General features: G+C 39.2%; 1 protein-coding gene across 4 annotated transcripts in view; it reads right to left on the reverse strand.

Annotated features, from left to right (window-relative positions):
* Window positions 1-472: 472 nt before the first annotated feature.
* The window catches only part of ZYG11B (zyg-11 family member B, cell cycle regulator), an 86,110-nt gene continuing 62,053 nt past the window's right edge, over window positions 473-24,529 (reverse strand). For all 4 annotated transcript variants that reach the window (XM_046662762.1, XM_046662763.1, XM_046662764.1 and 1 more), the window contains 4 exons: window positions 17,715-17,912; window positions 17,531-17,583; window positions 16,112-16,209; window positions 473-2,043 (listed from right to left, as the gene is read on the reverse strand). In XM_046662762.1, the coding sequence (XP_046518718.1) occupies window positions 1,853-2,043; window positions 16,112-16,209; window positions 17,531-17,583; window positions 17,715-17,912 (540 nt within the window). In that variant the 3' untranslated portion in view covers window positions 473-1,852. The remainder of the gene's footprint in view (window positions 2,044-16,111; window positions 16,210-17,530; window positions 17,584-17,714; window positions 17,913-24,529) is intronic.

Consider the following 24,529-nt stretch of genomic DNA (forward strand, 5'->3'; position numbering starts at 1 on the left):
TCCTTTCTAAATAAAAATGTTTCTGAATAATCACCATAATTCATATATACCATTTAAAAATCTCTACTGAAAACATTTTGGCCATCTATGAAAAAATTCAGTCATCTGAGATTGTGATTAACCTTATTCACAAACTAAAATTTAAAATGGGAGCCAGCCCTGGTGGTGTAGTGGTTAAGATCCGGCACTCTCGCTTAGTTCTTTCCTGGTCGTGGAACCACACCACCTGTCTGTTAGTTGTCAGACTGGCGGCGGCTCACAAAGAAAAATAAACTAACAACTAGGATACACAACTATGCACTGAAGCTTTCTTTCTGTTTTTTTTTTTAAATATAGGTGTTACATAGGAGACATTTTAAAGATTTTATTTTTCCTTTTTCTCCCCAAAGCCCCCTGGTACATAGTTGTGTGTTTGTAGTTGTAGCATGTGGGATGCCGCCTCAGCATGGCCTGATGAGCGGTGCCATGTTTGCGCCCAGGATTCCAACTGGCAAAACCCTGGGCCGCCAAAGCGGAGTGTATGAACTTAACTGCTGCGCCCTGGGGCCGGCCCCCTGCACTGAAGCTTTAAAAAAATTTCTTTTTAATGGAAATTAAGTTCCATGGTGAATTGCTGCCTCTCAGCTGCCATTATTAATATAATGATAACTGATTCTTTACTATACTGTAACAAGTATCTTAAAAGAAAGGCAATTGTCTAAAAAATAACCCATCAAAAAATATTTCCTTTTATGCACTGCAACTAGAATCATTACTTCTAACAATAGTCTAATTCTTCTCGTTCATTTTTGGCAGTGAGATGTGGACATCTTTCTCCAACATGAAAACATTAAGATACATGTATTTTGAAACAAAAGGAAATAATTTCTTGTGGCAAAATTTACTGTTGTTAATTGTATTGTAACTGAGCAGGTAACACCATGTGTAGTCTATTCCACTGAACAAAATGACTTTGAAATAGAGGGAAAAGAATGCTCAGTTCTAACAAGAGACAATTTTTTCTAACATTCACATTTTCACAACAATATGACATATAGAGATTCAGACACTTAATCTTTAACACAGAATGCTGTAATATCACACTGTGATGCTTGGGGAAATATTTCTAGAGAGTAACCAGCAGTCAATGTAGGAAGCGGCAGCCCATGCTTCCGGCAATAAAAATAAACTACAAACTACTGGTCACTGTCTCAGGAGAGGTGGGCCCCAGAAGGATAGCCTGTCCCGGTTTAAAAACTATACATACCATAAGAGCAGACCATTTCCCAATTCCTAAAATCTATTCTTCCTTAATAGTTTTTAATATATTTTTCTGCCAGCCATCCAGGCTCCAGCCAGTGAGTAGCTTTCACAAGGAGAGGACTCGGATTTCCATTCTTTCACACTAAGAAGGACATCTTATAAAAGGTACACAGAGAATAAAGGCATTTTATACAGAAGCAGTATAAAATTTACAACTGAAGCAGTGCCAGAAATCAGGTTAACAGCTTATCTGAAGCTGCAAATTGATTAGAAGGGACTTTAAGATCAAAAAAGTCTGGCCTAAGTGTTCGTGCAAACTTTATCATAAAACTGTAGAATTTCAAGCACGGGTAAGTTCAAACACTGAAAGATGTGGAAAATTTCCTAAAAGGCAATGATGAAGGAAGAGACCCTTCTTGCCTTGTAAGTTAAAAATCACAAGACAAATTAGAGACTGTTCACGTGGGCAGTACTGTACATCATCAACCCCTAACCGAGCTTTTGACTCTCGTCATGGAAGCTTCCAAGACATCACAGAGGGTAAGAGATTCCAAATGAACCTATCACAAAAAGGATCCCTGCGCCTCCGTTATCCAATTACCTATGGCTGTCAATTGAGTCTGGCCTGGGGCTGCTTTTTACAGGGAGGTGGTCTCCCATGGCGTACAATGTGTTTTTCTAAGCTGTCCAGAATGGCCACAGCAATCTGTTGGACATGGGGATCAGTCTGTTCATGTTCTTTGATGTTGTACAAATGCTGCAGCCCTCCTTCCTCGATCAGCATGCTGCAATACCTTGAGGCTGAAAGAAACAGGACAAAGAGCTTTTCTTAAAACCCTTAAAAATTATTCCACAAAAAAATGAGTTCTTTCGTTGCTTAAATTTTAGGTGTTTTGTTATTGACCACTAACATATGCTGCAGCTTGAGAAACACCTCTGTAACGATGTTATGTCTACACTGCAAGGCCCCACACATAAATGATACACATGCCATTTATATATATATGTATTTTAAATATTTTATATAATATATTTAATATAAAAATATATACATATTTTTTTTTTTTGACTATTTTAAGGATTTTATTTTTTCCTTTTTCTCCCCAAAGCCCCCCGGTACATAGTTGTGTATTCTTCGTTGTGGGTTCTTCTAGTTGTGGCATGTGGGACGCTGCCTCAGCGTGGTCTGATGAGCAGTGCCATGTCCGCGCCCAGGATTCGAACTAACGAAACACTGGGCCGCCTGCAGCGGAGCGCGCGAACTTAACCACTCGGCCACGGGGCCAGCCCCAATATATACATATTTTTAAATCATAACTTTAAGACATAGACAATCTGGAAAAAAAATTTCTTTGACCCAAAATCGTACGTAAGACAGGTACTACACTTTTATGCATTGCCTATGCTTTTTTTTTTTTTTTTTTTTTTTAAGATTTTATTTTTTCTTCTTCTCCCCAAAGCCCCCGGTACATAGTTATGTATTTTTAGTTGTGGGCCCTTCTAGTTGTGGCATGTGGGACACTGCCTCAGCATGGCCTGATGAACGGTGTCACGTCCGTGCCCAGGATCTGAACCAGCAAAACCCTGGGCCGCCAAAGCAGAGTGCACAAACTTAACCACTCGGCCACGAGGCCAGCCCCTGAAAGTGCTTTCTTGAGATGAAAACTACTCATGGTGCAGATGCCGTAAACATTGTTGAAACGACAACGAAGGATCTAGAATATTACATAACCTTGCTGGGTAAAGCAATGACAGGGCTTGAGAGGACTGACTCCAATTTTGAAAGAAGTTCTACTGTGGGTAAAATGCTACCAAGCAGTATCACATGCACAGAGAAATCGTTCGTGAAAAGAAGAGACAATCGATGCGGCAAACCTCACTGCTGTCTTATTTTAAGAAATTGCCGCAGCCGTCCTACCTTCAGCAACCACCATCCTGATCAGTCAGCAGCCATCAACATCGAGCAAGACCCTCCACCAGGAAAAAGATTTGACCTCGTTGAAGGCTCAGATGATGATCAGCACTTTGTAGCAATAAAGTGTTTTTTAATAAGGGTATGGACATTTTTAGAAATAATGCTATCACACACTTAAGAGACTACAGTATAGTGTAAACATAACTTTTATATGCACTAGGAAACCAAAAAATTTGGGAAACTCGTTTTTTTTGAGGAAGATTAGCCCTGAGCTAACATCTGCTGCCAATCCTCCTCTTTTTGCTGGGGAAGACTGGCCCTGAGCTAACATCCATGCCCATCTTCCTCTACTTTATATGTGGGACGCCTACCACAGCATGACAGCATGGCTAGTCAAGCAGTGCCATGTCCACACCCGGGATCCAAACCAGCAAACCCCCGGCGGCCAAAGGGAACATGTGAACTTAACTGATGTGCCACCGTTCCGGCCCCAGGAAACTCGCTTTATTACAATATTCACTTTATTGTGGTGGTCTGGAACCGAACCTGCAATATCTCTGAGGTATTCCTGTACATATGTGAGTTATAGATGTGTAATATTTTTATACCTCTGGATGGTACTGTCAACATTAATTTGTAAAAAAGCTCCATTTGATTGGCCCAAAGAAAAATAAGTGCTTATATGAATTAAGTATTCCTAAAATTCTCAGAAATATAATAGAAACTGGGGCCGGCCCCATGGCCTAGTGGTTAGGTTCAGTGTGCTCTGCTTCGGCAGCCCGGATTTGGTTCCTGGGTGTAGACCAACATCACTAGTTGGGGGCTATGCTATGGCAGCAACCCAGATACAAAATAGAGGAAGACTGGCACAGTTGTTAGCTCGGGGTGAATCTTCTGCAAGCAAAAAGAGGAGGATTGGCAACAGACGTTAGCTCAGAGCGAATCTTTCTCAGCAAAAAAAAAAAGAAAGAAAGAAAAGAAATATAATAGAAACTAACTCAAATGCTTTTCTGGATCATGTGATCTGGGAAAATATTCAGTATTAAAGCTAATTTAAATTGTTGGTTTAACAAAAATAGACACATATATTTAGAGTTATTAGCATTAAATATAATACGAACATACAACTTTTATTTACCTGGGTTTATCAGTCAAATAAGCTCATGTTATCCCTGTTATGAAATTTGTCAGCAAGAAAAATAACTTGATCTCTGTGGTATGTCTATGTAAAAATAGTTTACAAATCTTTTTGGTAACCTAAAGCCTTAAAGTTTTGCTAAGTTAAATTAAACAATGGCTAGTCATTAAACATCTAGATTATTTCCAAATAAGATACTAAAACACTAATGATCGAACATAAGTTTACCCACTTTTGGTTTCCTTTTGCAGAGACACTAAAGATATTTGGGTCTATTAGTAAACATGTTTTGTGCCACACTGAAAAATTGCTAGGAGAAAGCACATTTCTAAAAATTATAAAAAGTATTTATACATTTGCCAAGACACAGAATGCTAATGTAACAGTTCACAATTGTTTATTTCTTTATTTTCACTAGAAATTAAGGTTTTTAATGGTTAAAAATTTTAATACAGATATGCTACTAGAAATGATAAGGGAAACAATGCGAGAAAAGTAAGATGTGTGTTTCCAGTAAAAGAAGAAACAAGGAGTGCAAATGCATTTTGGTGAGGGAAAAGAAAATAATTTTGTCCTAAAATGAGACTGGTTGTTTCAAAATGAGAAAGAGAAAAAAACATAAGACAAAATTTGAATGAAAAAAAGGAAAGACAGTTGTAGAAGGTTTATGGAAAAGATATCTTGGAAAAGAAATTTTATGTGTGGTCAAGCTGGCTAAGATTGGAATGGATATAATTAAGTTTAAAAAAACAAGAAATGAGTTTTATTACCAAAAGTAAGTGGGTGCAATATTAGAATTTGGGTTTCTCTCTGTTAAAAGAACAAAGTTTTCTTGGCCTATTGGTCTATAAGAGATTGGTCTGATAAGAGGTTATAAAAGGTTTTTCTTTACTTTTTAATTAATTTGCATAGAAAACAAAGATTTTCTGTCATATCAAAATAATTTCCTGTGTTTCATGGTGTCTTTTTTTCCTAATTTAAAATGTATAATTGAATAATTGATTTTTTTTCAGCTTTGTTGAGGTATGATTGATAAATAAAAACCGTATATATTTAGGTTGTACGACATGATTTTTTTTAAAGGTATACCTGAATAATTTTTTTTTTATTGAGGTAACATTGGTTTATAACATTATATAAATTTCAGGGGTAACATTATTATATTTCGATTTCTGTGTACATTACATTATGTTCACCACCCAAACACTAATTCAATCCATCACCACACACACACACACACACACACACACACACACACACACGTGCCTAATCACCCTTTTTGCCCTCCTCCCTCCCCGCTCTCCCTCTGGTAACCAACCACCAATCCAATCTCTGTCTCTATGTGTTTGTTTGTTGTTGTGGTTGTTTGAGGAAGGTTAGCCCTGAGCTAACATCTGCCACCAATCCTCCTCTTTACTGAGGAAAACTGGCCCTGAGCTAACATCCGTGCCCATTTTCCTCTACTTTATATGTGGGACGCCTGCCACAGTGTGTAGGTCTGCAGCTGGGATCTGAACTGGTGAACGCTGGGCCACTGAAGCAGAATGTGTGAACTTAACCGCTGCGCCACCAGGCCAGCCCCTGTTTGTTGTTGTTTTTATCTCCTATTTACAAGTGAGATCACATGGTATTTGACTTTCTCCCTCTGATTTATTTTGCTTAGCATAATACCCTCACGGTCCATCCACTTGTCACAAATGGCAACATTTCCTCTTTTTTATGGCAGAGTAGTATCCTACTGTGTATATATACCACATATTCTTTATCCATTCATTCCTTGATGGGCAGCTAGGTTGCTTCCAAGTCTTGGCTATTGTGAATAATGCTGCAATGAGCATAGGGGTGCATGTATCTTTATGCATTTGTGTTTTCACATCCTTTGGATAAATACCCAGCAGTGGAATAGCTGGATCATATGGTAGTTCTGTTCTTAACTTTCAGATGAATTTCCATACTGTTTTCCATATGAGCTGCACCAATTTATATTCCTACCACCAGTGAAAGAGGGCTCCCTTTTCTCTACATCCTCTCCAATACTTGATATTTCTTGACTTTTTAACGATAGCCATTCTGATTGGTGTGAGATGATATCTCATTGTGGTTTTGATTTGCATTTCCCTAATAATTAGTGATGCTGAGTATCTTTTCACGTGCCTGTTGGCCATCTGTATATCTTCTTTGGAAATATGTCTGTTCATATCCTCTACCCATTTTTTGATTGGGTTGTTTATTTTTTTGTTGTTGAGTTGTATAAGTTTTTTTTTTTTTTTTGAGGCAGATTAGCCCTGAGCTAACTATTGCCAGTCCTCCTCTTTTTGCTGAGGAAGCCTGGCCCTGAGCTAACATCGTGCCCATCTTCCTCTACTTTATATGTGGGTTGCCTACCACAGCATGGTGTGCTAAGCGGTGCCATGTCCGCACCCAGGATCTGAACCCGCGAACCCTGGGTTGCCGAGAAGCAGAACGTGCGAACTTAACTGCTGTGCCACTGGGCCGGCCCTGGTAGGGTGTTTTGTTTTTGTTGATGGTTTCCTTTGCTGTGCGGAAGGCTTTTAATTTGATGTAATTTGTTTATTTTTTGTTTCCCTTGCCTAAGGAGATATTCAAAAAGATACTGCTAAGACTGATGTCAAAGAACATAGTACCTATGCTTTCTTCTAGGAGTTTTACAGTTCAAATCTTACATTCAAGTCCTTAATCAATTTTGAGTTAATTTTTGTATATGGTGTAACATGATGGTCTACTTTCACTCTTTTGCATGTGGCTGTCCAGTTTTCCCAACACCATTTATTGAAGGGACTTTCCTTTCTCCACTGTATGCTCTTGGCTCTTCTGTCAAAAATTAGCTGTTCACAGATGTGTGGGATGCTAAGCCTTCCTTATGCTGTATTTGTCTGGGTACGTAAGAGTCCTAGAAACTGTATGAATTTCCTAGAAATTTGATATGTCCTGGTATATCACTGGTCAGTCATAATTCTATTTATTATCTTAAAATGTTGCATATCACAGAAATAACCAAATATCCTTGTCATTTCCATTATAACAAACTCTCATGAGATCTTTAACCCTGGGCATTTTTTTAAGTCTTTTGTCATTTACAGAGAGTTATTGTTTTACTATGATGCTTTTGCAAAAGTATTCCTACAAAAGCGCTTCATTCTCTAGGACTTTCATGGAAAGGACTTTGACAAGTACAGGTTTCTAATACCTTTGTGATCATAAAACTGAACTAGGTAAAAATTTCTAAAACTAATAGAAAAACTAGATTCAACCAGAACAAGTATTAATTACACAAGACTGAACAAACTGAGGACGATGATTATAATTTTGATGACTTTTTATTTGAAACGTTGCTGGTTACTTAACGTTTTGTTTTTTCCACATTTAAAGAAACCTTTTCGGGGTGGCCCCGTGGCCGAGTGGTTAAGTTCGCGCACTCCACTTCAGTGGCCCAGGGTTTCACCAGTTTGGATCCTGGATGCAGACATGGCACCGCTCATCAAGCCATGCTGAGGTGGCGTCCCACATGCCACAACTAGAAGTACCCAGAACTAAAAATATACAACTATATACCAGGTAGCTTTGGGGAGAAAAATAAAAAATAAAATCTTAAAAAAAAAAAAAGAAACCTTTTCTTTTAAGCTACCCATGGCTTACAGCAATTTGGTAAAGTATGAAATATTTACTTTTGCTCCCTACCTGATCCCTCCAGGATTTGGAAATTCTTGAATATACTTTTTGTTGCAACATAGCTATTTGCATAAGTTCAATCAAAATCTGTTCTCCTTATAACAGGACACAATTGGAAACATTCGCTGTATTGCCAAGGCTTTGACTAGAGTGCCATATTCGAGAGAGACGTGTATAGACTCAGATACAATCAGTAGCTTTAAGGAACTGCTGGGAAAAATCGGCCTGGTACCTTTCTTAAACGGTTCCCAGCAGCCTTACCAGGTAAAATCTGATGGCAAGTCCTTGCCTTGGTTTTTTGGACTCGGAAGATTTCAAGAGTTCATTCTGAGATTCCTTATGAAAAGTTCCAGCAAAGCAGTCTTAAAAAGAGCTTATATGGCCAATCACTATTCTTGTTGCACTTATATCAATATCAGGCCAAGTTTAATGCAAACAAATTAGTTTTAGTGTGATTATCTTTGGTAAGAAGACAAAAATGGGGGTAATTGCAGAGAGAAAAATTATGTTTGCACCTCTTATTTTTAATTAATTAATTATTTATTTTTTGAGGAAGATCAGCCCTGAGCTAACACCTGCTGCCAATCCTCCTCTTTTTGCTGAGGAAGACTGGCCCTAAGCTAACATCCGTACCCATCTTCCTCTACTTTATATGTGGGATGCCTACCACAGCATGGCTTGACAAACAGTGCCATGTCCACACCCGGGATCCGAATCAGTGAACCCTGGGCTGCCGAAGCAGAACGTGCGCACTTAACCGCTGCACCACTGGGCCGGCCTGTTTGTACCTTTCAGACGTTAGATTTTAGTCCTGTTAATTGTTTTCGAGGTTTTGTCGTATATCTACAAACTTGACTGGATCCTGAATTATTCTAGTTTCCTCAAATTTATGGCTACAACTCTCCAAACTAACATTCCCAATTCTCTCCCACTCTTCTCATTTGTAATCACTAAGAACGAAGACTGCCCTTCGATCTCCTTGGAAGGGACTATACCAGGTCCTCCTCACTAGCCAGATGGCAACCAAACTTCAGGGACTTGAACCTTGGGTACACATCTCACAGCTAAAGAAGGCTCCACTGGGGCTGGCCTCGTGGCCGAGTGGTTAAGTTTGCACGCTCCGCTGCAGGTGGCCCAGTGTTTTGTTGGTTCGAATCCTGGGCGCGGACATGGCACTGGTCATCAAACCCCACTGAGGCAGCGTCCCACATGCCACAACTAGAAGGACCCACAACGAAGAATATACAACTATGTACCGGGGGGCTTTGGGGAGAAAGAGGAAAAAAATTTTAAAAATCTTTAAAAAAAAAAAAAGATTGGCGCCTGAGCTAACAACTGTTGCCAATCTTCAAAAAAATAAAAAATAAATAAAGAAGGCTCCACTTGACGTTTGGTCCTGTACAGACAGTGGAGACCTCTGAATCAAACTGCTGATAAAGAGAAAGAGCTGACATCGATGTAGACTGCTTCCACCCAAGATGCCGGATCAAGACTTCATACTTTAAACATGAAACCCTTTCTTCTTTCTTTCTTTTACTCCGGCACTGGCTTGGAAGGATAACATCATCATCCATATCTCCCAGGCCATTGCTAAAGGGGGTGATCTTTCAGACTGCTGGATTTGTCATAAAAAACTCTGATCTGTCCATTAACAATGCCACCTTAGCAGGAGTGGTTTGTGTCCTGACAGGATTTATTTTTATCTGTGGCGGTTATCATGCTCCTTGGGCCTATGAATGTCTGGAGGGCTGGTGCATCACCAGGCAATGCCTTTTAGGTTACCTGACTGTGCCCCTGACTGTTCACAGACAGACTGAGTCATCTCACTGGTCAACAACCCTGAATTGATACTGTCGAGTCAGAAAGTACCTACCAGGAGGGTTTCATGATTCGGAATTTCCTTCCTTTGGCAGGTCCCTACTTCACTGGTTACGAATGAGTACAAATGAGGCTATGATTAGGAATCTCTCCATAACTCTTGAAAATATTGCAGAATCTGTTGCGAAAAAGCGATAGCTGCCCAACAAAAATCCTTAGACTCTCTGGCCAAAGTTGTTCTTGATAATAGGATGGCCCCTGATCATCTTTTAGCTGAACAAGGAGGTGCCTGTGCTGTGGCCAACACCATTTGCTGCATCTGGATTAACATTTCTGGGGAAGATGAAACTCAGGTACATAGATCACTGAACAAGCCACCCGGCTTAAGAAAGTGACTCCTTCACTGGCGTCTTTCTTTGACTTATTTGATTCTGATTGGTTTGAATCTTGGGGACCATGGCTCTGCAGTACACTCTAGACATTATCCCGCTTATCACAATCATAGTAGTCTCCCCGGCATGCTGTATTTTCTCAAAAGCCTTAAATGCATGTTCACAGCTGCTAACCACCAAGCAAATGATCTCCCTAAGACTGGTATACCAGAAAAGCAATGAAGAAAATGACTGACTAAAAAATTATGAGCCTAAAAGTTGTGACCTGTGAATATAACAGAGATTCAGAAAAAAAAAGTCATGGACTGTGAACGTCCCACAGAGGATGGGTAAGAGGTGGGACAAGTACTCAGCAGTCGCTGAGAGTGGCGCTAATGTCTTACATTTTTATCACATCTCTCAGTTTGGCTGACGGTCTGATCAAAAAGGGGTGATCGTTCAAAAAGAAACAACAGGCCCAAAATGGAGTAATTTGTGCTAAGCCCCACGTCAGCAAATCAAGAGTTAACACCTACCCTAACTGCAGTTTCAGCCTCTCCCAGGAATGTGATCTTCAGCCAGTCAGTCTGGAATTACCTGGTCAGCACGAGCAAGGCAATCTGCCTGACAGAGCCCCACCTTCTCCCAAGGAAGGTGACCTTGCGCGAAACTTTCTGCCCTTTGTTTGCATAACTTCCTTGCCTTGCCTCTTTCTGCCCATGAAAGTCTTCCATTTTGTACAGTTCCTTGGAGCTCTTTTCTATGTACTAGATGCTGCCCATTTCATGAATTGTTTAATAAAGCCAATTAGATCTTTAAATTTACTCAGTCGAATTTTGTTTTTAACACTATATTGTAGGTCCTTTGCATTTCTATATGAATTTTAGAAACAGCCTGTCAACTTCTCTTCAAAAGCCTGCTGAGATTTTGTAAATCTACAGCAAATTTGGGGAGAATTGCCATTTTAACAATATTAAGCCTTCTAATTTATGAACATGGTAGGTCTCTCCATTTAGTTAGGTATTCTTTAACATCTCTCAGTAATGCTTTGTTCAGCACACAGGTCTTGCACATCTTTGTCAGATATATGCCTAAGTATTTCATAGTTTTTGATGCAACTATAATGTCACTTTTCCATTTATATTGGTTGTTGCTGGTATACAGAAATGCAACTGATTGGTGTACATAGATCTTGTATCCTGGAACCCTGAGACACTCACTTATTAGATCTAGTTGCCCTTTTGCAGATTTCATGGGATTTTTCTACATAGATAATCACGTCATCTGCAAATGAGAACAGCTTTACTTCATTCTTTCCAATCTGGATGCCTTTTATTTGTTTCTTTCCTGATCCTACTGGACAGAACCTCCATTACAATGTTCGATAGTGGTGAGACTGGATACCCTTGCCTTGTTCCTGATCATAGGGAGAAACATTCACATTTAATTTTTCACTATTAATTTTGATGTTAGCTGTACGATTTCCTTAGATGCTCTTTATCAGGACTGTATGCCAACATTTGTCAAATGCTTTTTCTGTATCTACTGAGAGGATCAAATTGCTTTTCTTTCCCGGTCTGGTAGCAGGATGAAAAACACTGATTTTCAAATGTTAAACAACATTGCATTCCTGGAATAACCTCCCGGGTCCTTTTTATAAGCTGTTGGGTTCTGTTTGTTAAAAAATTGTTAAGAATTTCCTCATCTATGTTCATGAGAGATTGTTTAGTAATTTTCTTTTCTTATAATGTCTTTACCTGGTATTGCTATCAGGGTAGTTCTAGTGTTCTTTCTTTTTTTTTTCAGCTTTCTTTCTCTCTAAGCTTCAGTTTGCATAGCTTCTGTTCAATTTCACTGATCTTTTCTTCTGTGTTATCTATTAAGTTCCTGTGGATTTCATGTCAAATATTTAAAGTTTTAGCTGTAGCACTTCTGTTTTATCTTTTTCTCCTCTTATTATTCATTTGTTCTTTAAAATCTTGGATTATATCTATAAATAAATGTTTTGAAGTTCTCTTCTGCTAATTCCATCATCACCATCATTTCTGGGTCTGTTTCAATTGCCTGATTTTTCTCCTGGTTATAGGTCACATTTTCTAAGCTTCTTCCCTCATCTAGCAATTTTTGTCAGATACTAAACATGTTGTTGACTGTCTAGATTGTGTTGTTTTTTTAAAAAAAGTGCACACTCTTCCGCTGGCAGATAGTTTATTTGCAGAGCAGCATGACCATTTCAAGACTTGTTTTTACACTTTGTTAGGGTTGCCCTAAAGAAGCCTTTATTTGGGGGCTAGTGTAATCTCTTCTAGTTCTTTTGACATCTGTAATGAATGCCTTGGGTACTAAGTTCTTTCTACTGTTTAGAACTCGAATATTTCCCAACCCTGTGTGACCTCCAAATGTTCAGTCAGCAGTTCCTTGGTATTTGTTCTTTTTCAGGCCTCAAGGAGTCTCACCCTAGACATGCACAGCTTAGTTTCAGTCAAAGACTCAAGAAACCCTTATGAAGATTTCTGGAGTTCTTTCTAGATGTAGCTACCACCTCTGCATTACTCTATCCCACAAATTCCAGGCACCTCAGTCTTGCCAAACTCTGATTTCTGTCTCCTCAGTTCAAAGAGTCAATGAAATTGCTGTGCTATACTTGGTTTCCCCACCCTAAGCCTGGTCTGGTAAATGCCTCCAGGAAGAAAGCCAGGGAGACTGTAGAGCTCATCTTATTTGTTTTCCTGCTTTCAGGGACTGGAATCCTTGCTGTCTTTTGTCTAACGTCTAGAAAAAAACTGTTTCAAATTTCCCCTCCAGTTTTCTATTATTTATGGCTGGAGGGCTAGTCTGGTACAGTTATTCTGTCATGACCCAGAGTATAAGTTTCTGCTTATATAATTTTCTGTCATATCTTCTTCACTTATAATGACATGCAAATATTCCACTGTCTGAATATTCCGACATTATCTAACATTTCTCTATTGCTGGACCTCTAGGTTATTTCGTTATTTGCTATTATAAATAATGGTGCCATGAATATCTCTATAAAAACAAGCATTTGAGTATAATTTTAAAATTAAAAGGTAGACTACCTAAATGTTCAATAGGGAAATGGCTACATAAATTACTAAGTCCATTTAATAAATGGATAGCCATACGTTATGGATCATACTGTGTACCCCCAAAAGACAGGTTAAAGTCTTAACCCTCAGTATTTCAGAATGCGACCTTATTTGAAAATAGGGTTGTTACTGATGGGATTAGTTAAGATGAGGTCATTAGGGTGGGCCCTAATCCAATATGACTGGTGTTCTTATGAAAAGTGGAGATATGGACACAGAAACAGACACACACAGAAGACGATGTGAAGACACACAGGGAGAAGACGGCCTTTTGACTAGAGAGATGTATCTACAAGTCGAGGAATGCCATGAATTGGCAGCAAACACCAGAAGCTAGAAAAGGCAAAAGAGGATTCTCCTCTCAAGCCTCCAGGGAAAGCATGGATCTGCTGACATCCTGATTAGACTTCTAGCCTCCAGAACTGCAAGAGAGGACATTCCTTTTGTATTAAACCATCTATCTGTGGTACTTCTTACGGTAGCCCTAGGAAACTAACACACCATATAGTAACGATTATGTGATTATTACAAATGACAGTGTCAAAAACTTTCTAAAATATGGGAAAAGGTTCATCATAATGTATGAAATAGGCACTATTATTATTCCCATTTAACAAATGTGGAAACTGAAGCCCCAGGCTTAATAATTTTCTCAAAAGGGCATACATAGTAAGTGCTGGAACATGATTTGAATCCAGGTAGATTCCTGTGTGCTCTTAATCACTATGCAATAGTATCTCTTAATCATTAAAAGCCATAAACGGCATTAAAACTTTTTAAAGCAAAGTGAGAAGTAAATTCCATTTAAATATAAACAAAACAAGCCAGGAGAGCAAGAAAGTAGGAACCTGAACTATCTGAGTTGAGATAAAATATTCTAACATTCCCCCAATTACAGTGCATTTTAGAATAAATTCTTCAGGGTGGTCATTCCATAGAATAAACTTGAAAGAATAGCAATACCTCAAGTATTAACAAAAATAAACAGTTACATGAAAAAGCACTATTATCTACTTATTATTTTTTATTTTCTCCTATGGAACTGTAAAAGTGCATCCTTGAATAATGAGGACAGAAGGCTAGAGATTATAGAGGCTTGGCATAAGATGGGGTAGGCTCAATAAACTAGGGAGTTCTCACAACCTGTGGGTTCAGCACAAGAAGATAATTTTTAGGGCAGAGGCAGTTTAATGAGGCTAATGAGGCAGTCTTATGTTATAAACAAACAACTCTGCTTCTGGGGAATTTAGTAAGAGCAGCCAGAAACCCTGCCAGGTGGAAGTTCAGGTGGTTACAAAGCAGTTTTCTCTGTCACATCCCATTCCCTAAACCCTCCTCCTCTGTCCACCTGACACAGACGACCTTTTGCTGACTTGCCTTTTTGTGGTACACACTGAGTTTTCATCAAAGAATGCAACAAGAAAGAATCTAACAAAATGTTACTGCTATTTGCTATAAGACTATTGTTAAAAACAACTCTTGGGGGGCCAGCCCTGTGGTGTAGTCATAAGTTTGCGCACTCAGCTTCGGTGGCCCAGGGTTTGCAGGTTTGGATCCTGGGCACTGACCTACACATCGCTCATCAAGCCATGCTGTGGTGGCATTCCATATACAAGAGAGGAAGACTGAAACAGATGTTAGCTCAGGGCCAATCTTCTTCACCAAAAACTCCCCCCCAAAACAAAAAAACACAACTCTCAGGGCCAGCCCCACGGCCTACTGGTTAAGTTCAGCGTGCTCCACTTCAGTGGGCCAGATTCGGTTCCCGGGCACAGACCAACGCCACTCATCAGCAGCCGTGCTGTGGCAGTGACCCACATACAAAATAGAGCAAGATTGGCATGGATGTTACCTCAGGGCGAATCTTCCTCAGCAAAAAAAACCCAAAAAACAACTCTCATATTTCCTATATAAGGCCATTTACAATATGGCCCCTATTAAGGTCCTATAAAAGGAATTTAATTTGTAGGTAACTGCTCAGAAAAGCTTTACTTCCATCTGAGGATATGGAATGTTTTTTCCCCCTTATATGGAAAGAGAGCCACGTAGCTGATTATTTGGAGTCCAGCCACAAAAAAGTATATGAATCACCATGAACAGCCTACATATCTACATTCTATTTCTACTCTTTTCCCTCAAACCTTTAATGTTTTTTCAAATGATTTTTCCTTGTTCCTGATTATTTATTTATTTATTTTTTAACATAAAAAAATTTATTTATTTACTTTTTTGAGGAAGATCAGCCCTGAGCTAACATCCACTGCCAATCCTCCTCTTTTTGCTGAGGAAGATTGACCCTAAGTGAACATCTGAGCCCATCTTCCTCTACTTTATATGTGGGACGCCTACCACAGCATGGCTTGATGACTGGTGCGCATAGGTCCACGCCCGGGATCTGAACCGGCGAATCCCAGGCTGCTGAAGCAGAGTGTGCCAACTTAATTACTACGCCACTGAGCCAGCCCCAGGAATGTCTTAAACAATGGAATTTAGTATGGATGAGGCCTGGGCACTGGAATGCACCATAAACACTGGATCTCCTTAAGACCTTGTGCTCAACATATGGACTCACTGTAGGCTCCTAATCTCTATATTCCATAAGGTTAAAAGAGTGTGTCTCATTCACCAGTGTCATTCGGTATCTAGTATTGCCATTCTTTCATTCTGAAAGAATAAATCTAGTTTATAACCTAAAATTCTCTTACATTGTATTGTTTAAAGTCTCTGTCCCTAAAACTTACTTCAACACACAATTTAGAAATGGCTTTCCCATGTAAGGAGAATTTCACTTGAAACAGAAAGACAAATTTCTCTTTTTGGTACATACGATTTTTGCTGCAGACATGTTGCATAGCCCAAACTGCCCACAGCTGGACTCCTGGTGTCGTGAAACAGCCAAGTAATGGGAAAAATGGATTAAAGGACCTAAAGGTCAAAAGGAAAGAATAAAAGTTACATCTTATACTTAGTTATTTCCTAACACAATAATTCCATTCTAGAAACCACATTCTACTATTTTTAAACTAGTGTAAATGAGCTATAGAACATCTTTTCTTCGTCTTAGCCATTTGAAAAAGGATCATATTCACACAAAAGTCTTGGGACAGAAGATGGAAAGTGATCAAAACATGGTAGTAACAGAAAAAAAATTTTTTTTTAGATTCTTTTTTTCCTTTTTCTCCCTAAAGGCCCTGGTACATAGTTGTACATTTTTAGTTGTGAGTCCTTCTAGTTGTGGCATGTGGGATGCTGCCTCGGCATGGCTTGATGAGTGGTGCTAGGTCTGCACCCAGGATCTGAACCAGCAAAATCCTGGCGCCACCAAAGCAGAACACACGAATTTAACTACTTGGCCACGGGGCCGGCCCAGAAAAAAATATTTTTTTCCAAAGTACTTTTTTGGTCTTGAAGATACATACTTGAAGAACAGCAGACCTTGGTTTGGAAACTTAGAAAAGGAGAAGTTAGCTGATAATTAACCGGTAGAACGCCATGAAGGTCTAGAATTAGCCTTTCCATTCCACTGGTCCTCTGCCCCAAAATGGACAGAACGTAAGTTGGGAGAATCAAAAACGTTGGCGCCATCAGCATTTATGAAGTAGACAACAAAAATAAGTTGTAATAATATTTATGCAGCAATGCGTAATACTTACATAGCTATCAAGTCACCTAATTGTCATAAACAGAGTTGGGAATCCAGTATGCACTTTCATAAATTTTTATAAACTGTTTCCTCAAACTAATCTGGTGTCTGGTTCTTTCAATGTCACCTTTTTTAGACCTCTGCATTAATACACTGTATCCTCTTCCTAAAATCTTCTGCCCTTACTTCTTTCTCAAAACTCAGCTCACAATCCACTTCCTCTGGATTTTCCAGGACAGATTTAAGTATCTAATGTTTAGTTTCATAGCACTCTTGTAGCACTTTCATATAACTAGTACAATAGTGAATTATACCTGATTCACATTTGGTCTCCCCTTACTAGGCTGTAAGGTTGTTGTGTGCAGGCACTGTGTCTTACTCATCTTTGAATTTCAAGAGTATAAAAGAAGTCCCTGACACTTGTCTTCAAAAACTGTAGAACGAAGGACTGAGGAATGATAGGTAGCAGAAAAAAGTAAAAATACTTTTTTTAAAGCCAATACAAAGATGGATGCCTCAGGGAAAAACTATACACCCAGTAGGAATGATCTCTAGGCAAGCAAAATGACTAGATTACTGGCTTAATATTATCTTGCTAATTACCTGTATGCTACCATCTCACACTCTGGAGTCGGCCATTTCAAAATAGCTGAATGCTGCAAGATACAAGACACAAGAAAGGATTACAACATTTATTTAGCACTGCATTATTGCATTATGAGGCTTTGATAGTTTAACCACTACGAATGTTGTTTATATGCTTCCAGAAATCACAAAATGACCCTACCAGATCATCCAGAAGAGAATTTCTCTGGCTACGGCTCAAAGTCCAAGCTTGTTCACCTCTAGATATTAAATGGGCAATAATTCCAGCTGCAAAGTAACTGACTTCCACTTCAACACTATGTAGAAGGCTACTGATGTGGTCTATAAAATCCTTCCACATTAATTCAGAGTGCAATTCTTGTACTTCAGCTATATTGTTCTGGAAAAAAAAGAAGACATAAAAATCAAAGTTATATGTTTAGCAAATGGCTAAATGACCCCCAGCATTCTAAGAAAGAGCAGAGACTGCAATGATTTAAACATGTAGCTGCATATGGACAAAAGGTGAAGATTGTTGCTGTGTTAACACAGTGGGATTATGGGTGATTTTTTCCTCTCCTCCCCAAACAATAAAATAAAGAAACAGTAGTGGGTTCCTTTTCAGGCAAAATGGTGAACTAGATAACCTAAAAATTTACCGCTATAACATATGTAGAAATGCTGGGTGAAAAATAGCTAGCAGCCTTTAAATATCTAACTTTATTTGCTGGGATAAAAAGCAAACAAACCCAAACTAGAGCAGTAACAGGCCATCACTGACCTGCAGGAGCAAGAGAACCGGGTTTTAATAGCCGTGCAAGAGCAGAAGGTAAGGGCTAGAAATTGGAACTGAGACTTCGCATACAAGGCAAGGACTTTCAAAGCGTTAAACCTCAATAAAAGAGTCGACTGGCACAGATACGTGAAAAAGAAGCCTATTATATAACCTGGGCTCTGGCCTAAAAGTAGAAGTCTTCCCTTGTAATTTACAACCAGAGGCCTGCCCTCATGCAAGATTGTAGTTCAAATTTACACCATCTGTGTGGTCTGGAGAAACTCCAAGCTGAAAAGCAACAGCAAGAGAGGTAGGAAGAAAACCAGGAAAGTTTGTTTCTAGAAAGCAGAGAGGGGTGAGTGTCTCAAAAGGACGTAGAGATTACCAATTCTGAATAATGTGGAGAGCCTAAGTAAGATGAAGACAAAAAAGCATCCATTTGGTTGAGCAATATAGTGATCTCATGTCTTAAAAATTTCATAGCCTTAGACCTCCACCGAATGCCAAAGTTTGCCTGCTGGCCTAAAGAAGGTAGGTATCTGGACTTGGGGTGTGGTGGCTTCCCCAGGCAGTACATAAGGAAGACCTCTGTTCACAGGGGAAACAACTGAGGGGTTTCCAATTTATACTGTGATTGATCTCCCAAAGGATCTAAGATCTAACTTATCTCAGCACTCTGAAGATTAATCCTTATTCTTAAAACTTCATTTGATCTACTATGAAATCATAATTCTCTTCCTAACAGATTTATTCCATTTCTTAGAAACCAAAAACCCTGGTCTTTTCATTGTTAAGAGACTATTCACTCCCTAGCTTAAATCATTCTATAAGAAATGAAAATGAAAGGCATCATGTCCAAATGTATTCTTTGTAATGACCAACAAGTTTTCTTCTCCAACCATGAAAAAGAGTGAGGGTAGAAGAGACAAGTTTAACTATACTCACTACATGAATGTGTATAATCTTGTATTTTTCTATCGCATCAATGATTAATCAAGGTCTCCTATGTCCCTCTCTAATCGCACATATTTATACAAGAAAAGGCATTTCACATTAATTTTTTATTATTTATATTTTTTACATAGCATGTATCATTTTTATAGCGACACAAAAGGAAAGGAAATATATGCCATTTAAAACAAACAAACGAGTAGGCCTCCATCTCCTCCAAGCTTGGGGAAGCTTGATAGAAAGAAAGACAAAGACCCCACACCCCTGGAACTCAAAGCCCCACAGAAGACACATCACAATGCTAAATTACTATTCACAATAAAAACAATCCATGACGAGTAAGAATCAACAAACAATAGTTGATTAGATCCCCCAAGAACCTCATATAATACAACTACAAGATAGTAACTGATAAAAAAAAGTAAATACACACACACACACACACACACACACAAGAAAACACAAAGACAGGGCCAGCCCAGTGGCACGGCATTTAAGTTCACACATTCTGCTTTGGCAGCCCGCAGTTCGCCAGTTCAGATCCTGGTGTGGACATGGCATCGCTTGGTACGCCATGCTGTGGTGGGTGTCCCACATATAAAGTAGAGGAAGATGGGCACGGATGTTAGCTTAGGTCCAGTCTTCCTCAAAAGAAAGAAAGAAAACACAAAGACACCACTATTAAAACAAAAAACAAAAAGGAAAAATTCAGAATAGAACAAAATAGAACATCAAAAGAATTATGGCCATTCTTTCCTGCCCTAAACAAGTTACCAGAAAACCAGACAAAATATATGAGAGAACTATTTTCAGACAGTGGATAATAGGCTATACAGGAATGTGATCCCTGAGAGAAGGTATTCAAATGGGGCAGTTTCCAGATTGCTGTGTATGTAAAGGAAATCTAAAGAGAAAGAATCTGGCAGTTTTGCTGAGTTGAAGAGACAGAGATCAGAGTTCAGGGTGGCCAAGGCAGCAAACATTTGTAGAACAGAGTACTGAAATGGAAAAAGCTTGAGAGAGAGAGAAAAAGAGTGAAAGACACCTGCAGAGGGATGCCTTCAAATCTTTGGTTGAGTATTGATATGGGGTGAAACTCCATGAGGCTAGGGAAAGAATCACCAGAAAGCAGTGCATGAACCAATCCCAAAGCCACACACGGTTAGGAATAGTTCACATTCCCATCAGCCAGAGTGAAGAGATCTCATAATAAACAAAACATTGGACAGTAGTAGGGTTAAATCATATATCAGCCATAGGGTAAAGACTGATCTGAACCATTCTAACAAAGTAGATAAATAACCTTTGAAAGGAATAACTTGATCTGCAAGTAACTTAACTGCATGTCAGACAAAATCCAAGATTCTTTAAAGGAAAACAATAAAATCCAGCAATTAGCAATGTAAATTTCACAATGACTGTCATCCAATCAAAATTTACCAGGCATACAGAGCAAGCCCTGATGGTCCAGCGGTTAAAGTTCCACGCTCACCACTTCAGCAGCCCAGGTTCACTTCCTGGGTGCAGAACCACACCACCCATCTGTCAGTTGCCATGCTGTGGCGGCAGCTCACATAGAAAAACCAGAACAACTTACAACTAGGATATACAACCATGTAGTGGGGCTTTGGGGAGGGGAAAAAGAAAATGGGAAGGTGGCAACAGATGTTAGCTCAGGGCCAATCTTACCCTGCAAAAAAAAATAGTTACCAAGCATACAAAGATCAGGAAAAAACATGACCCACAATCAGGAGAAAAATCAATGAATAGAAATGACAGAGATAACAGAATTAGCAGACATGGACCTAAAACAGCTACTATAAATGTTATAAATATGATTCAAGTTGAAAGGAAAATACCAGAAGGAGAAAAATGAAGATAAAAAAAAAGATCTAAATGTAACTTCTAGAAATAGAAAAAACATATATATATCTGAAATGAAAAATATACTGGATGAGGGGCCGGCCCCATGGCTGAGTGGATAAGTTCATGTGCTCTGCTTCAGCGGCCCAGGGTTTCACCGGCTCAGATCCAGGGTGGGGACCTAGCACTGCTCATCAGGCCATGCTGAGGCAGCGTCCCACATAGCGGAGCCAGAAGGACCTACAACTAGAATATACAACTATGTACCTGAGGGCTTTGGGGAGAAGAAGAAAAGAGAAAGAAAAGAAGATTTGCAACAGATGTTAGCTCGGGGCCAATTTTTAAAAAAATATACTGGATGAGATTAACAGCAAATGAGATGCAGCAGGAAAAAAATCAGTGAACTAAAAAACATAGCAACAGAAAACATCCAAGTCAAAAGCACAGAAAGAAAGAAGAGAAAAACTGGGAAAAAAGTCAACAGGTACTTCTGTGACATGTGAGACAATATCAAGCAATCTAAGATATTTGTAATTGAAATCTCAGTAAGAGAGGACATGAGAGAGGGTACAGAAAAAAATTTTGGGGGGCCGGCCCAGTGGCACAGCGGCTAAGTTCACACGTTCTGCTTCAGCAGCCTGGGGTTCACTGGTTTGGATCCTGGGTGTGAATGTATGCACTGCTTGTCAAGCCATGCTGTGGCAGGTGTCCCACCTATAAAGTAGAGGAAGATGGGCATGGATGTTAGCTCAGGGCCAGTTCTCCTTAGCAAAAAGAGGAGGGTTGGTGGCAGATGTTAGCTCAGGGCTAATCGTCATCAAAAAATTTTTAAAAAAAGAAGAAAAAATATTTGAAGAAATAATGGCCAAAATTTTTCCAAATTTGATGAAAATTATAAACCCAAAAACTCAAGAGAAAAAAATGCCCAGTTAGACATCAATAGCCTGAAACAATTTACCTTTTGAAAATGAAAGCGAAATAAAAGACTTTTTCACACAAACAAAACCGAATGAAAATTCATCACCAGCATACCTACACTAAAATAAAATTGTTTTTTTTGAGGAAGATTAGCCCTGAGCTAACATCTGCTGCCAATCCTCCTCTTTTTGCTGAGGAAGACTGGCCCTGAGCTAACATCCATGCCCATCTTCCTATATTTTATACGTGGGATGCCAGCCACAGCACAGCTTGGCAAGCAGTGCCATGTCTGCACCTGGGATCTGAACCAGTGAACCCTGGGTTGCCAAAGTGGAACAAGCGCACTTAACCACTGTGCCACCAGGCCGGCCCCTAAAGAAATTTTTGAAAAACTGATATAATATGGTTGGTGCAGCCACTATGGAAAACAGTATTGAGATTTCTCAAAAAATTAAAAATTGAAATACCATACAACCCAGCCATCCGACTACTGGGTATCTATCTAAAGAACGTGAAATCAGCAATTCCAAAAGTCCCATGCACCCCTATGTTCATTGCAGCATTATTTACAATAGCCAAGACGCGGAAGCAACCTAAGTGCCCATCAACAGATGACTGGATAAAGAAGATATGGTATATACGTACAATGGAATACTACTCAGACATAAAAGAGGATAAAATCGTCCCATTCACAACAACATGGATGGACCTTGAGGGTATTACATTAAGTGAAATAAGCCAGATAGAGAAAGACAATCTCTACATGACTCCACTCATAAATGGAAGTTAAACATGTAGACAAAGAGAACAGATTAGCAGTTACCAGGGGAAAGGTGGGGTGGGGGGTGGGCACAAAGGGTGAAGTGGTGCACCCACAACATGACTGACAAACAATAATGTACAACTGAAATTTCACAAGGTTGTAAATGATCATGATCTTAATAAAAAGTAAAAAACAAACAAACAAACAAAAACTGAGTAATATGGGAAATATGCGGATAAATATAAAAGACAAATTTCTCATTTTTAAACCTATTTAATGGAAGATTGATGAGGACTCCTGCTTCTGGCAAAGATGGTGTAAAAGGGGCCAGATTTACTCTCCTCTGTGAAAGAACTGAAAAAAACACAAACGTGAAACAACAGTTTTCAAGGCACTGGACATTAGGTAATAAAGGACAGTAACCTTTAAAGATGGAAAACAAACAGGTGAGACATTGCCTTGAGAGGATTTCTAGGCTGCGGCACAAAGATACAGAACTGAAGCAGAGCCCAGTGCAGACTCATAGAGCTGAAGAGATGGAGCTGAGAGTCCAGGGAGCCCAAGGCAATTCACAGGACAGAAGAGCAGAGAGAAGAGCACTGCCCAGAGGGAGAATCCAGTCAGCTGCAGAGAGTGCCACTCGACGCAGCAGAGCACCAATCAGAGCACGGCTGTGAGGGAAGTATTTGAGGGCAGAAAAAGAACCATCAAAACAGAGTAGAGAGCAGCTCCCGGCACTCACCCAGGGCCAGGAATAGTGCTTGTTCCCATCATCCAGTCTGGAAAAACTCTTCATTCTCAGGGTACTGTGTGGAGGACTCAGGAAGGTCTTGTCTCAGTAGTACAGAATAATTAGCCCTAGCCTGAGCACTGCTCTGAACCCTCCTAATAAATCATAAAAGCAGGATCCAAAATGATCAAAGTGTTTAAAAGTTAATTACATCCCAGGACAAAGCTTAAGAATATTTTATGGGAGAACAAAAATATCCAGCATCCAACAAAGTAAAATTCACAATATCTGGCATCCAATCAAAAACTACCAGGGATACAAAGTGGCAGGAAAACACAACTCAAAATGAGGAGAATAATCAATCATTTGAAATTGACCCAGAACTGACACAGACATTAAAATTAGCAGAGGACAGTAAAACAGTTATTAAAAATATATTTCATATGTCCAAAAAGTTAAGTAGAAACATGGAAGACATAAAAAACAAACCCAAACTGAACTTCTAGAGAAGAAAATGACAATATCTAGAATGAAAAATACACTAGATGGGGTTAACAGCAGATTAGACACTGCAGAAGAAACAATTACTGAATTAGAAGGCATAACAATGGAAATCATCCAAACTGAAACATACATAAAACAAGAATAAAGAAAATTAAAAGACCACCAGTTAGCTGTGGGACAATTTCAAGCAACTTAACATATGAGAAATTAGTGTCTCCAAAGGACTCCAATGGGTTGGGGGCAGGAGGAGCGGTGCAAAAAAATTTTTTTTGAAGAAATAATGGCCAAAAACTTTTCAAACTTGAAAATTATACACCTATAGATCCAAGAAGCTCAATGAATCCCAAATACAGGGAACATTAAGTAAATTACAGCAAGACACATCATAACCAAATTACTGAAAATTGTTGCTAATCTTAAATCTTAAAAGTAGACAGGGGAAAAAAAATCATGCATATACAAAGGAATAAAGATAATGATGACATCAGATTTCTCGTTGGAAAGATGCAAGTC

This window comes from Equus quagga, chromosome 5, assembly GCF_021613505.1.
Source record: "Equus quagga isolate Etosha38 chromosome 5, UCLA_HA_Equagga_1.0, whole genome shotgun sequence".
Taxonomy (NCBI): domain Eukaryota; kingdom Metazoa; phylum Chordata; class Mammalia; order Perissodactyla; family Equidae; genus Equus; species Equus quagga.